Source organism: Chelmon rostratus, chromosome 2, assembly GCF_017976325.1.
Source record: "Chelmon rostratus isolate fCheRos1 chromosome 2, fCheRos1.pri, whole genome shotgun sequence".
Classification (NCBI taxonomy): domain Eukaryota; kingdom Metazoa; phylum Chordata; class Actinopteri; order Chaetodontiformes; family Chaetodontidae; genus Chelmon; species Chelmon rostratus.
In genome coordinates, this window is record NC_055659.1 from 12,347,838 (window position 1) to 12,362,523 (window position 14,686).

The 14,686-nt window shown below is 41.9% G+C and overlaps 1 protein-coding gene across 1 annotated transcript; it reads left to right on the top strand.

Moving 5' to 3' along the window:
* The first annotated feature begins 12,198 nt into the window (after positions 1 to 12,198).
* On the top strand, positions 12,199 to 14,482 carry rpl29 (ribosomal protein L29). The gene is made up of 4 exons (XM_041959457.1): positions 12,199 to 12,241; positions 12,734 to 12,786; positions 13,013 to 13,077; positions 14,312 to 14,482. The coding sequence occupies exons 2-4, from the start codon at positions 12,750 to 12,752 to the stop codon at positions 14,402 to 14,404; spliced, it is 195 nt and encodes a 64-aa protein (XP_041815391.1). The 5' UTR covers positions 12,199 to 12,241; positions 12,734 to 12,749; the 3' UTR covers positions 14,405 to 14,482.
* The last annotated feature ends 204 nt before the right edge of the window (positions 14,483 to 14,686 follow it).

A 14,686-nucleotide genomic window follows, 5' to 3' on the forward strand; every position in this document is an offset into this window, starting at 1 on the left:
AGCACCTGTGGGGTCTTTTCCCTCCTGTCAGCTGTCTTTCCAAGCAGTCACATGGTCTTTCCCATGTTGTCAGCTGCTCTATTCACAACAGTCACTAGCCAAGCTAGTTGTGAGTTAATTTAAACACAAGATACTTGTGCTCAAAAAGAGGATTCATTCTCAGTGAAGAACCTTGGAGCTCTAATCTGCCTCTATACCTGCCAAAGAGCAGTGATTCCTAACACGTCTCTGGGGGTCATCAGGTGGAAACCTCCCTTCAACAGTGTTTCGCCTACTTAGTCCCACTACACCTCCAGGAGGTTAGGCAGTGAACTCCGGCGTCCCAGAGTCACCCCCCCTAGTGCCAGTTCACACTGCTCCTACACAATCCAAACAGCACCGCCACGTTCAACTGACCCAGAGATGCTCCAGGTAGTGGCCAGTACCGATGCTACCATTTAACTATTGCTAATGCTACTGCTAACCGCTAGGAAGAACAGAAGAAGACAATACAGTTCCGATGCTACCATTTAGCTAATGTTATGTGCTAACCGCTACCTGCTAAGAGGAACAGAAGAAGACAATAACGCTAGATTCACCTATACTGTTAATGTTAATTGCTAGCTACCAATACTAACTGCTAAGATACTATCATACTCTCACCGCTTTAGCTATTGTTAGCTGCTACAATGCTACCACAGGCCTAGATGCCACATGTAACTGCCGATTGCCACACTACCATCATCTACCCCTGCCTCTCACCAACTGCACCAAGAAAAAAGCGGGGTGGGAATACAAACCCTGGTTCGGGTAGGGGATAGAAAATAAAGAGGTAGAGTCAAAAGATGAAAGTAGGGATTGGATACAGACCCTTGTTCGGGTAGGGGGTGGAAAATTTAGAAGGTGCTGAAGGTGGAGGCCTAAACCACAGACTAGATTTAACAGCCTCTTCTAACATTTCCTTCAAGAAGCAGCAAACCCTACCATTTCCTTCAAAAAGCAAACAGAGCAGGAAAACAAACCCTAACATTTCCTTCAAGAAGCAGACAAAACAGGAAAACAACCAAAAGATCAAAAAACAAGCCAACTCTGTGTCTTACCACGCAAACTCACCTGAACAGGCCGCATGGTCCCAAAGAGAGACTCTAGCTGGCCACACCCCCCACCTTATCTAAACTTCCTGGTTCTCTTCCTATTGGCAGAGCGAGAAGATGGGGCGGGGAAAGCAGAGCAGAGGAGAGGTGTCTTGTTCAGACTTTAACCTCTTCTCTTGCCGGGTTAGGCATGCATGTCCTCTGCCTGCCCCCCCACTGTCCCTATTTCACCCCCCAACTACTATTATTTCTCCTGATCCATATCCACTGACTAGACCTAGCAGCCTCATCTGACATCTCCCTCACTGTCTTTCTTAAATTTTGCCCATGCACTCCCAGCTCCCTCAACAGTGAAACAGCTGACCCTGCAACAAAACCTCTACACCCCACTTCAACCGGACAGACCCTGGTCTTCCATCCCCTCTGCTCAGATTCTGTCTTTAAATCTGCATACTTAGTCTTCTTCCTTTCATAAGCTGCCTCCACTGAATTTTCCCAAGGGACTGTTAACTCAATAAAATACACAGTCTTTTTACTCATGGACCATAAGACAATGTCTGGCCTCAGATTACTATAAACTATTTCCTGGGGCACAACTAGCTGTCCTCCCAAGTCGACCTGCATTTGCCAATCATCAGCCCCTACCAGGCAGCCACCTCCCTGCTTTCTCCCTGACTTAGCAGCTTTATTTTTCTCCCCCCTCTCAAACAATCGAGTTACCATTGAAGAAAATTAGGTCAAGTCTTCTGAACTTGTCTGGGAATTATGGGGCCTTAGAAATCTGTTGCTTTGTGAGTTACATTTAATCAAAAAATGAACATTTGCTGAGTGGTTCACAGGCTGATTTCAGTCATTTTCAATATATTTAAATGAGATTGCTTTTAGGCCAATATGTAAATAAATAAAGGATTCAGTATTTCTTCACCAGAATGTTAGTACTGGCAGTGTGGACTAACAATCAGCTGAGGAGGATGAATGATTCATCGTTCCCTCAGCTCAGTGCAGCTTGTCAGCATCTTTCAGCTCATTGTTTTAGTTTTTCAGCAACATTACTGTTTTGTCTCACTCTCACCACTCTCACACTGCCTTTTGGTTGTTGAAAACACTATAAAAACACCTGCTGTACACTGCCTGCCCAACACCAGGACGATGACAGACAGAGTAAGCAGCTTGCTGGTGAGCAGAGTTTGGCAGTTCATGCCCCTCAGGAGTGAGTGGAGAGTAAACCAGAGATAATTTATCAGGCTGCCAGAAACACAACTCCCAACGATGCTAATGTTGCTGCCTGCTGGTTCACCAGATCAGCTTTTACAGGTAATAAATGTCATTGGGAGTTTTCAGCTTGTTTACGCTGCCCCTGAGTGGCCAAAAACATCTGTTATTGCAGGTTTAATATTCAAATAATAATAACAGTAATGACTTCGTTTTCAGTGTCTGCCTACATTTTTTGGGGGGGTTGCTGCTTGTAGTGGGAGGACTTGGATTCATGAGTTCAGTATTTCTAGATTCAATACGACCTCAGGTTTACCTCTAATAAAATAAAATGACTTTATTGCAACAATTTGTCTTTTTAACTCTATTTTTTCATTTTGAATGCATCTGTCTGAATCTGTCTGTCTGTCTCTGTTGTTCTGTACTGCAGCTTGTACTGATGTGTGCGCCAGCTGAGCCACAGTGAGGATGGAGGGACGAGAGACGAATTGACAGACAGACAGACAGACAGACAGACAGACAGTAGGACAAAGAGAGGGAGAGAATGACTCATACTTCTGCCTCCTCCCTCCATCTCTCTTCCCTCCCTCCTGTCATCCCAGCGGTGCTTCGTATCCTGATGGCTTTAATTCAAATCAGCATCCCTCCATTCATCCCCTCCCATCAACCAATGGGAAAAGTCGATCTTCACGAAGGCCGCCCACTCGTCTTCTCCCGACACCAGTGCACACTCTGCTGCCTTTCATTCTCGAATCCTGATCCCCGTCCTTCCACCACAATGAATGAAGTCAGTGCAGCAGGGCCAGTGAGGTGTCAGTGCCATCATACATAGAGATGTGGACGTACAGTGCAGGAGAGAGACTTTGTGCATTGGATCATTGCCCACGCTGCAGGTCGGAATAACAGAAATCTCAGACACTGTATCTGCCTTGGTGCATTCAGGACACTGTGTACATCCAGGACAAAACACAAGCTCGCACGCACACATGCACACAGCAAGAGAGAGAAAAATCACTCAGTGAACAACTGTCAGTCTTGAAGAGGAAGTGGGGAGGTTTTAAAAGTGTGATTGTCTGTGATGGAGGACAATCAGTGTTTTGTTGTGCACTAGCCTGCACTGCAAACTAACAAAAATGAGGGCATTACAGCGGTAGTCATTTTTCATTTTAAGCAGGCAGGAACACATTCATCAAATGTGCAGCATCTGGTGAGGGAGGATTTGCACAAATACACACCACAACTGCTGCATATTCCCCCTGCTAAACAGCTAAACTGGGCGATCAGTGATTCACCATGTTGCTCAAGGGCACTACTGCGAGAAGGGCACATTATTCTCACGTCCGCTATTTTAGAAGGCTGTGCAAATGTTCTAGTTTTGCACCTACATTTATCTGTTTACTGACATCTTGATGGCTCCCTGTGACGAGAAGTAGCTTCTTCCTAAAACCAGGGGCGTTCCCAGGAGTGGACAAGGCAAAGCCCAGACCATCTGGGGCTGAGGTCAGTGCACAGAGCACGCACCACATTTTCTTGGGTGGTGTCTGCGACTCTCATCTCATTCACTGCATTGTTTGAATATTACAAACTTTCCCTTTTGTTTGAAATCTATTTTTTAACAGTGATGTTGGGACACTGGAAAAAAACCCTAAAACAGATGAGGATTCTCAAACTTATGGCACCATAGGTTTACTTTTTTATTTTGTTTTTACATTTTAATTTGACTGCTGTAATGTTTGTGTTGTGTTGTACAAATATAATAAAGCAGCAGCCTGTTGACAGTGGACTAAATTGAAATAGTGGCGTGGACAGCGGGTTTGTCTGAGCTTTTTTGCTGAAAACACAACAACCTTGGATGGAAACAACCCCGATGAGTTCATGCATGGAAAACTTTTAATCAATTGTATCAGGCCTTTAAAGAGCGGGTTTGATTAATCGCACAAAAAAGACGGCATTCGTTAAGCAGTTAGATTTGCCATGGCCCCCCTCATTAGCTCTCATTCAGGGTACTAAGCAGAGTTTATGGTAAACAAAATCATACAAACATACAAACCATTTATGAGCTTACAAAACTTCAGCTCTTAATTTAAAGCCAAACAAAGAACACATCACATATTCCTAACTCCTTCAACTCTTCAAGTCTTCAATATCCTTGTGGGTTTATTTTTTTTAGCCTAATACATATTAATTTGCACTTTGTATGTGACACTTAATGGATCTTCCATTCTGTTTGGAGGTGCCTGCCTATAAAGCCTCCATAATCCAGAGACATAATAAGCAGCCTCTTTCATGTGTTGAGGTGAAGTGAGTCCCTGAGGGATTGACTCTGTGCCGCTCAAAGACGAGATTTCCTCTCGTAGATGAAAAGGAAACGAAAGTGGGTGGGGAGCAGCGCAAAAGAGACAGCAGGAGAGTAAGAGAGGGAGTTCAGGGGTAAAACTGAGAGAGAAATGCAACGAGAGGAAAGAGCAAAAGACTGAGCTGGACTCGGTGAAAGAGAGCAGGAGGAGGTGGAAGTGAATGCAGCAGAGTACAGCAGAGCAAAGGTTAGGAAGATAATTGGTGAGCGATAACAACAATGGCGCAAGTAAAAGTCCTGCATTCATACATTTAAAGTAAAAGCCGCAATAAAAGCATTATCAGCAGATATACTTTATTTACATGCCTGTAAATGTGTTCATTATGCTGAATAGCTCCTTGCACCCCTTAGACCAGTCTGATGGATTTTTTTATAACCTGACAACCCAAGAGGTCGAGTTGGGCCAGTCTTGGAACCCATTTTGTCTGATGATGGTTCAGCCTCTGGGGGCAGCGGCCGTTGTCTTGGGACTTCCGCAGCCATCGGATATCCAGGCCAAGACTTCTTTTGTGTGCAGGTCATTATTGACAAATTCAACATTTTGGTTAATCTTTCTAAACAGATGTCAATACAATCAACAGCTTTCAATACAATCAATACAATACAATACAAGCTTTCGCTCTCCACACAGTTTACCTTTATGCCACCATAGCCCATTCAAATGTGATCGGTCAGCACCACTTGGACAACAAACGATTACAAATGGCAGCTAGAACACTTCCAATACCAAAATCTTGTCCCTTGCCTACAGATTCTGTGTTCATATGCAGGTATGTGTTCATAGAGATAAGCGGTTGAGGTGATTTATGGTGAACAGGAGGGGTTAATACTGTAAGAGTCCCAACGTAGTTCCACCATGTCAAATTTCTCCAACTGACAGCAGCACCACAACAGTCGACGGATGTATTGTACGTCATCTGTCCGTGACTGGCTTTAACCATACATCCCACAGTAACAATCTGTCATTCACGTTGTGATAGGAGCGATGGTGGGAAGGTCCACATTGTTTCATTAATAAATATCAATGAAACAACTAAAATACTAGACCATGCAGTGCCATAATTGCATTGGAGTGCAGAGATTGTGGTGAGCAGCAGATTTGCGGTGGAAAAGGCATTTCAAGATGTGCGTTACCAAAAAGGAGAAGATACTGGAACGTTTTTAAACCAAACAATCACAGTTCTTTATCACACAGTCAGTGATTACATTATTATGTACACCTGTATAGTTTAATGCAACCCAATACAACTGCTCTGGGAAGGACAAAAAAATACCTCTCAATATAAGAAGAAGTTAGCGTAATTTATTTTACATATTTTTGCACTTTGCAGAGATAGATGTCATGGCGGTGCTGTTGCATTGGATTGCATTAGATATTATAGGTGTACCTAACAAAGGGGCCACTGATTGTATGTTGTAAAGTGAGTAAACATATCTCCTTGTATCTACTTGAGTATTTCACTTTCCATCACTGGGTAACAGCAGAGACACGAGTGCTCAGAGTGAAACAAATAACAGTGTGAGAGCGAAAGAAAGAATGACACAGAGAGGATGTCAGACACAGAAACAAAGCCGCACAGAGCCCAGCAGCAGTGACAGCAGCATGTGATGTCTTCTGTTCTCCCAGAGGGAAACGGTTAAGTAACAAGGCAGCACTGGTGGTTTATTATAGGAGGGATTTCAAGTACAGCATCTCTGAAGATGCTCACTGTGCAAAACCATCATTACTCGGTATATACTGTAGCTATGTGATGTTAAATGATGCCTTCAGGTCATACTTTACCTTTCTAACCTGAGAAAAAAAGCCAATTACAACAAACTCATCATGACATCAAACAAAGACGCAAAAGTAATTGAATTTCTCTGTGATATGAAATGGGCAATGCAATGTCAGGGAAGCAATAAAGAAAAATGTTTAATAAACAGAAACAATTATGGATGTGCAATTGTGCATGTGTGTTGAGTTTTTTTTTTCTCATATGGAAAATCTGAAAATCCGAATCTCAGATAAGATCTTATATCAAAGATCAGTTTAGCTGGCACGCAAGACCTTCATATTCTGCAATTCAATTAGAGTCGGTCTTGGGAGAACTGAAAGTGTGTGTGTGTGTGTGTGTGTGTGTGTGTGTGTGTGTGTGTGTGTCTATGTTTGTCTGTATGTGTATTACTCATTGTAATACACATACAGATGTGACTGTGTTTACACAGTCACATTGCGGGGACTCACAAACCAGCCACTCAGTAACTGCTATAGCTATCACACTGTATATCTGTAACTGTAACTTAACCACCCCAACAGCATTTTAACGCACCTTTTTAAAGAGGGGCGCTCAGAGAAATGATGTGGTCTTGCTGATTGGAGTTTGGGATAAGAAAACACTTTATTTGTCGTTGTAGAGGGCCTGGACAGGCAAAGTGTTTTATCATTTAATTTGGAGGATGTTCAAAAGTTAACTTTGTTGTTTATAAGAAGATTGGTATCATTTTTGTGTATGTGTGTTAAATATGAAGTAACAGCACAAGGACTGGAAAAAACCTCCTAATGGAAACTTTATGAGCATCAACGTTGAATATCACATGAGCTGTCGGATCAGTTTGTGTTAGCTGTGTAGCAGTGTTTTGTTTGTTTGTTTGTTGTTTTTTAATGAAAAATACTGTTTTAAAACACTTCGGATTAAATGTAACTTCTCCAAGGATTTTTTCTTGTCTTCTTTGCTTCACTGTGATGTACCAAGCTGTAATAACCTCATTACTGCCCCCTCAGGCTGTAGAGCATAAAACACCCACTGGTACCTGACGGTTGGTGAGAACCGCGAGAAACTGCACTGCTGCACCACCACCTGCAGAGCCAGAGAGCCCCCGCAGTTCTACACGCAGTAGGTCCAGACCATTATTAGGAATAATGATTCAGGTGTGGCTCTTGTTTTGGGATCAGCTCAGTAAACCCATTGCGTATTGTTGATAATAAATTTTAAAAACAAAAAAAAACAAAAAACAAATGCATGCTTAGGTCTAAACCTGTGGGTCTTGGCGGGGACATGGCGTTCCTGCAGGTCGATGATTTTTTGAACCACATTCATAGTGGATGTTTTTCCCCCAGCGACCACAGGGGGCAACAATGAGCCCATTCAGCTCTCAAAACAAGTTTCTTTCATCCAGTTCTGCTTGTTTTCAGCAATTTTCTAACATTGTCGCTTGTTATGTGAGAGCTATGATTATTGTGAATTTCAGTGAACCATGTGAAACGATCTTGCTTCATTAATAAAGTCTTCACACAGATAATACTGAGAAAATATTCACAGAGGTGTGTTTGTTTTGCGGCATAAAGTCACACTCCCACACCATCAAAAGTACCATGTGTGAAAAATCTCACAGGAAATCAAAAGCAGTCCTCACTAGACCACTATCAGATCAAGGAGAATGTATAAAGAAAAAAACACATGTACCCAAATCTGTAATTGACTGAGCAGAGCCGAGTGCTGCAGAGCGGAGAGGCTCGGACGATCAAACGGGGGTCTAAATATAGGACGCTGCTGCATGATTTCTTCTGCTTGAGCAGGGAATCACCCAACCTCAGCTGAGAATGAGGGGAGAGATTCAAGGAAAGGATAGGAAGAGAGAGGAAGACGAGAAGTTAGGGCCATGTTTAGAAAAATCTTCTGGTTCTGTCAGTGTGTGATGAAGTGTGTGTGTGTGTGTGGGAGAGAGAGAGAGACAGACAGAGATGTAAGCTCAGTCACATGCCTGTACATCCTTTCACATCCATCACAGCACAGGGGAGGGCCAGCAGCCCTGTAATCTCTGTGGATCTCTCTATAAATGCTGGCTGCTTTACAACATGTCCATCATCTCACTGTGCTGGCTGCTGTGGCCTCGCTGAAAAGTGGCTAAAAGAAGCAGTCGGTCCATCTTTGATCAGCATCTTTGACAAGCGTGTCTGAATGAAATCTCATATCATCTCCACCAGACTTCATTCAGATTTTTGACAACTAAACCCACTCCATTATACTGTCGTTCTTTATCATCCAAAGAAATTACATGCAAGCTTATGATGTGAGTGTTTTGCTTTAATAATCACACGTACACAGAGAAATGCAAAGAAACCAATTTCTATTCAGAAAAAGAGAAGAAATTGATTAAATATTGGACAATACTCACAGTAAATCTAAATGATTGCTTATCGCATCAAGTAAACAATATCAGATATGAAGTTGAACGTTAATTAAATTAATTAGTCAATAATACTTTACTGTAAGCGGTTCTCTTAGGGTGTACTTAGACACAGTGATGCTTTGAGCGAAACGCTAACATCAGCCTGCTAACATGCTCACAATGGCACTGCTAACATGCTAATGTTTAGCACAGTGGAGGCAGTGCTACTGCCCAATGTTTCGATTAAAATGAAACATTATGATTATAATTTAGCTAGTTATTTTTATATCTGCATGTGCAGATAAACAATGTCGGTCACGACACATCATCAGGTCGAGAGAAATGTGTTTTGACGTGCTCTCGGATGCTGCGATACAGAATGGATCAGTCTGCCAGCTGCTGTCAATCAAACACAGAGGACAAGAAAGGACCATCCTGATATTTCCGCAAAAACTTTTTCTTCCTTTCAACAATAAAAGGCAATTAACAATACATATAAAGGACATTATTTTTCTGAGAAATAAGGATTACTGAGAGTGATTTCAGTGGGAAGCTTCATTTTAACATCTGTTAGAATTTTAACATTTCCTAATTATGCTAAACATGAGTTTGTGTACCAAATTTTATGACAAATCAGTTATTGAGATATTTCACAGAGAAGTACACATGTGAATGTCATGGTGGAGCCAGAAGAAAAGGACATGAGGAAACATTTTATGGAAACTGTGAATATCTGGACAAAATTTGTGGCAATCCATCAAATAGCTGTCGAAATATTTTAGTCTGGACCAGAGCAGTGGACTGACAGAGTGACATCACCATCAATAGAGTCACGCTGCTAGTGTGACTGATGAGACTTACAAAGGCAAAATCAAGAGATGTCCAAATTCTAATTGAAACACGGTGAATTCTGACTCACCGTGACCATTTTTTATACATTCCTGCTATTTTTTTTATTATCAATCAATTATTAGCAATTGTAGCCAAGAGATGACAGTGTTGATGCATGTTTTGTTCCTCACGGTATGTCATGAAATGACCACATTTGCAATTACCTCACACTGCATTCAGAGCTCAGATATCAGTACTGTGTGCTGTCTTCTTAGAGGCAAACCTGCGTTCATTGCTAACACTGGGCCACAGACACATGTTTCTTGTTCATGGGGCTCATGATTTTCAAATGATTCCAAATGCAAGCTCTGTTGCGATCAAAAGCTAATGATTTTTGTTCCAAACGTCACAAATCGTGCTAAACGGTGTCTGAAGCACATGTAATCACTTGAGGTGAAGAGGGTAACATTACACTGCTGATGAGACATTAACAGGAGTAATTTATGCAATAGAACAAATTATGAAACCCTTTTCATCTTATGCGTAACCACAGACCTCATTCAACTGGGAATAATTAGAAGCGGCTGCTGATAACACAGTAAACTGGTCAAATAGATCATAGTTGGGTAGTCGTGTTGAGGAGGCAGAATGACAGAGAGGTAAAAGGTATTAGAGAAAGAAAAATAAGATACTTTTTTTTTTATTTAGGTCCAGTGGTTCATAACCTAGAGGGTTGCTTATTTATTTATTTTGCAAAACACAGTCTTAATCTGCAAAGTAAATAATAGTACAGATGTGAAATAAATGTAGTGGATTAGAAAATACAATATGAGGTGATGTGAAGTATAAAGTGGCAGAAAATAGACATAAAGTACAACGCTTGTGTCAATAAACTTAGATCACTTTCCACCTCTGCAGAAAAGAAAATAAATGAACACAATGCAAAAGATAGAAAGAGAAAATAGTTTGGTAGGTAAATGAACGTATGCTCCGGACAGGAAGCTGTGTATTTTCCACACTTTTTATTCTAATGAAAATTTCACTTATGGCTGTCATAAACTGAAGGGGTGTCATATTATACCAGAGGGGATGATGTTATGTTCCCTATTCTCACCAACAGGCCTCAGGTGGTGAGAATATAGGGAACATAACATCATCCCCTCTGGTCCTCAGCACGGGCATGCCACAGGGTTGTGTGCTCAGCCCAGCCCTCTTCACCATGTTTACTCACGACTGTGCTGCCATCCACCCCACCAACACAGTCGTGAAGTTTGCGGACGACACTACAGTAGTGGGTCTCATCTCAGATAACAACGAGACCCACGACAGAGAGGAGATACACCAGCTCACCCAGTGGTGTTCAGCCAACAACCTGGTGCTGAACACAGGGAAGACCAAGGAGGTCATTGTGGACTTCAGGAGGTCCAGAAAGACAGATCACGTCCCCCTCCTCATGGATAGAGAAGTGGTGGAGCGTGTGGACAACATCATGTTCCTGGGCCTCCACATCTCATCTGATCTCTCCTGGTCCATGAACACCTCCATCCTGGTGAAGAAGGCACAACAAAGGCTCTTCTTCCTCAGGAAACTGAAACGGGCTGGACTCTCCTCTCAGTTGCTTATCAACTTCTACAGGGCCACAAGTGAAAGTATCCTCTGCCTTAGTGTGACAGTGTGGTATGGCAGCTGCACGGCACAGGAGAGGAAACAACTGGCACGGGTGGTTAAAACTGCACAGGGCATCGTGGGCTGCCCCCTTCCTGACCTAGACTCTATATATGAAGGCCGGGTCAGAAAGAGGGCAAGATCCATCGCCACAGACCCCAGCCATCCGGGCCACAGACTGTTTGTACCGCTTTCATCAGGAAAGCGGTACAGGAACATCCGCACCACCACCAACAGACTGAGGGACAGCTTCTTCCCCAAAGCTGTCAGAGCTATCACCCCCAGCAGCCCCTCACTGCAGTGAGAGACTGTGAGAACTGTGAACCACTGCACACCGCACTTTTACACCTACACCTCCACCTGCACCTTCTGTGTACTTAACATTTAAGTACACACACACACACACACTTAACTAAATTATTTACATTTTAGTATATTGGCACATTTCATTTTCATTGGTATTTCATTTCATTGGTATATTTTATTGTTTGCTGTTTATATACATTTTAGTATATTTCAGCTGCTGTCGGTACATTTTACTGATATATTTTATTCTGTTGGTACATTTCACTGGTATATTTTATTGTTTAGTGTATTTTTATTGCCTTAGTATATTTTCATTATTTTATTGTAGTTATCTTAATTTTATTCTTTCTAATCTTTCTTATCTTTCTTATTATCTTGTTTCTAACATGGGGGTTGCAATGCAAATTTCATTGACATGTCATGCTCAATGACAATAAAGAATCTTGAATCTTGAATCTTGAATATGAACAGAGGGCGACATCATGTGGCCAGCGGCCACCTGTCATGTCAGACGCCACCAACAGGGGGCAGTGTCATTAGATCGACCAGTCTTTCCCCACTGGCTTCCTCTCTTGACCCGACTCGTCTTCTTGTGTGCTGGGTTTGATTTTCTTTCTCTTCCGGTTGTCGTCTGTTCGTGTGGCAGGTACCCCGTTTTTCTACCTAAGAGGACTTTTAATATCCTAATCAATCTTCGTATATTTTACATTCCCGCACATATATAGCATCTAATTGTGGTTAATCACATTACTGAGCATGTTTCCAGTGCAGTATATTTTAGATGTGATCCTCATTGAAAGCAGAAAATTACGTTTGAAAAATGCTAACGCCGCCCTGAGTAGAATTAGCTTCATATCAGCTAGCAAACATACAGTTGTTCCTGTTATAGCCATAACCTTTTCACTTTATTCAATAAAGTTGTCTAAATCTCTGGTCCGACATGAAATTTAGGTTGATATATGGCTGCTACTGTCTAATTACAAGGTTTCGTTTTAAACGTAGCAGTGTTTACATTGTACAAAGCTTCCCAGGCTGCCGGTTAGCAACCCAAACCTTGGCTAACATGGAAGTGGATAGCAGTAAAAGTGATGCTAAATTAAGATTGCCGTCTAATTTTTTATTACATTTTTCTTTCCAGATTAACCAGTGTCGAAATGGCCAAGTCCAAGAACCACACAACCCACAACCAGTGTGAGTACGACTGCCGTGATTAGTCGCAGCTTAAGTTTACTCATTGTGGAGCTAACTTTAAAACTGGAAGCTATTAAGATAAAAGTTTGTGGCACATTGTCAGGAATATTTTAATGTCAGCTGTTAGATTTGCATGCTTGTTCATTAAGAATGTGTTTAGGTGTACTTTCCAAGGACTTGGCCGAACCGATAAAGTGATGTGTTGTTTCGCCTCTTGTCTGAACAGCTCGTAAAGCCCACAGGAATGGCATCAAGAAGCCCAGATCTAATCGTTACGAGTCACTGAAGGGGGTATGTACAGCCAGTTCTGTGTTTTTGGATGCTATGTTTGTATGTGCACAAGATACCAAGTAACTGAGATCAGGCAGATAGTTCGACAACGTGTGTGGTAGTATCTTGCTTCGAAATCGCGTGTTTACTTGCAGCAGGTCAGTAACCACACTTCTCCTCAGCTGTGAGCTTAATTGATCTATAGCTTCTCAATTTAGGTGATAGGCCTCAACCTGGATTTTTGTGTGTGTCAGAGCACTTGGGTTATTAGTGCATTGAGGGAAGGTTTTGTGAGCACAACTATCTGAGATGATGTGCCTGTAAAAAGCAGAGTAGAACACTTAGGGCCAAGTCAAGATGTGTTTTCTTGTTTCTTTAAAAATGCACTGAATGAGAGGGAGATCCTGAGTTGCATTCCTGCTTTTGTGGAGACACTTGAATGAAAGGCAAGCCTCACCTTACATTTAGACTAGCAGTGGGTTTTTAAGAGATTATTCAGAGCTGTTCGACCTGCTGCTTAATCCAAACATCGTTTCTTTCTTTCTTTCCTTTTTATTAAGCTCTTGCTACATGGGCAGCTGATATTTTGAGTAAGAGAGACAGAATAAAAAACGCTGGAAGCATCATTGGCCCTGCGGTTCATTGTATTGTGGGAGGGTGGCCTTATTTGGGTTGTAAATGTGTCAGCAGGTTTGACAGTTGCAGCTGGTTCTTGTCAATGTGAAATGCAGTTTTGGTCAGTTGACGCTAGATCATTGCCTCCACTAGAACAATACTAAACACATTCCCTCAAGATATTATGTAATCTGTATAGAGACACATTATGAGAATTGTAGAAAGCTAATCTGGTTTTGATAAACTGCATTCACTGACAGGGAACTGATTTATTTTCATGCAAAGTACATACAAGCGGAGACAAACCAACTGCTGAGTCTGTGGATAGGAGTTTGTCGTACCTTGGCCACTGGTTACTGTCATAGTTCAACTGTGGCAACAACGGCATGTTTCTGATTTGTATAGGGTGGGTGCCGGTGTATTACTTCTGTTATCATCTGGTGTTTTTTTTTTTTTCCCTAGTTAAACCAAATACCCAGATATGTAACTTCACTACTAATAAGTGTTTGGTTTGCAATCCCCCCCCCCCCCCCCATTTTGAACCCATGTATGTCTTTTTCCTTTATTATGTTATTGCTTTAAAGAGTAGCTCTTAGAAATGCACCACCTCACTTCACTTTGTTTTCTTTCTTTGCTGCAGGTGGACCCTAAATTCCTGAGGAACATGCGCTTTGCTAAGAAGCACAACAAGAGGGGCATGAAGGCGGCACAGAAAGCAGCTCAGGCGAAATAAGCCATTGTGCAGTCACCTCCATGTCTGTCAGCGTTCCACGTTTCCAACCTCACAATAAAGCTATGCTTTGTTAACAAACCCATATCAGATTTTTTTTTTCCCTTTTATTGAAACTTCCCCACTCTGATCATATGGAAAAAAAAAACACTTGATTAGGTGCCTAGGGTTTTCTCCAAGGTGATGTTGACTGTCATGTTCATTCATCAAAATCATAAATGGGAATAAGGATTCAATTTTAAAGTTTCACAGAGCAGCTGAGTGTCAAACATCTTTATAACAAAA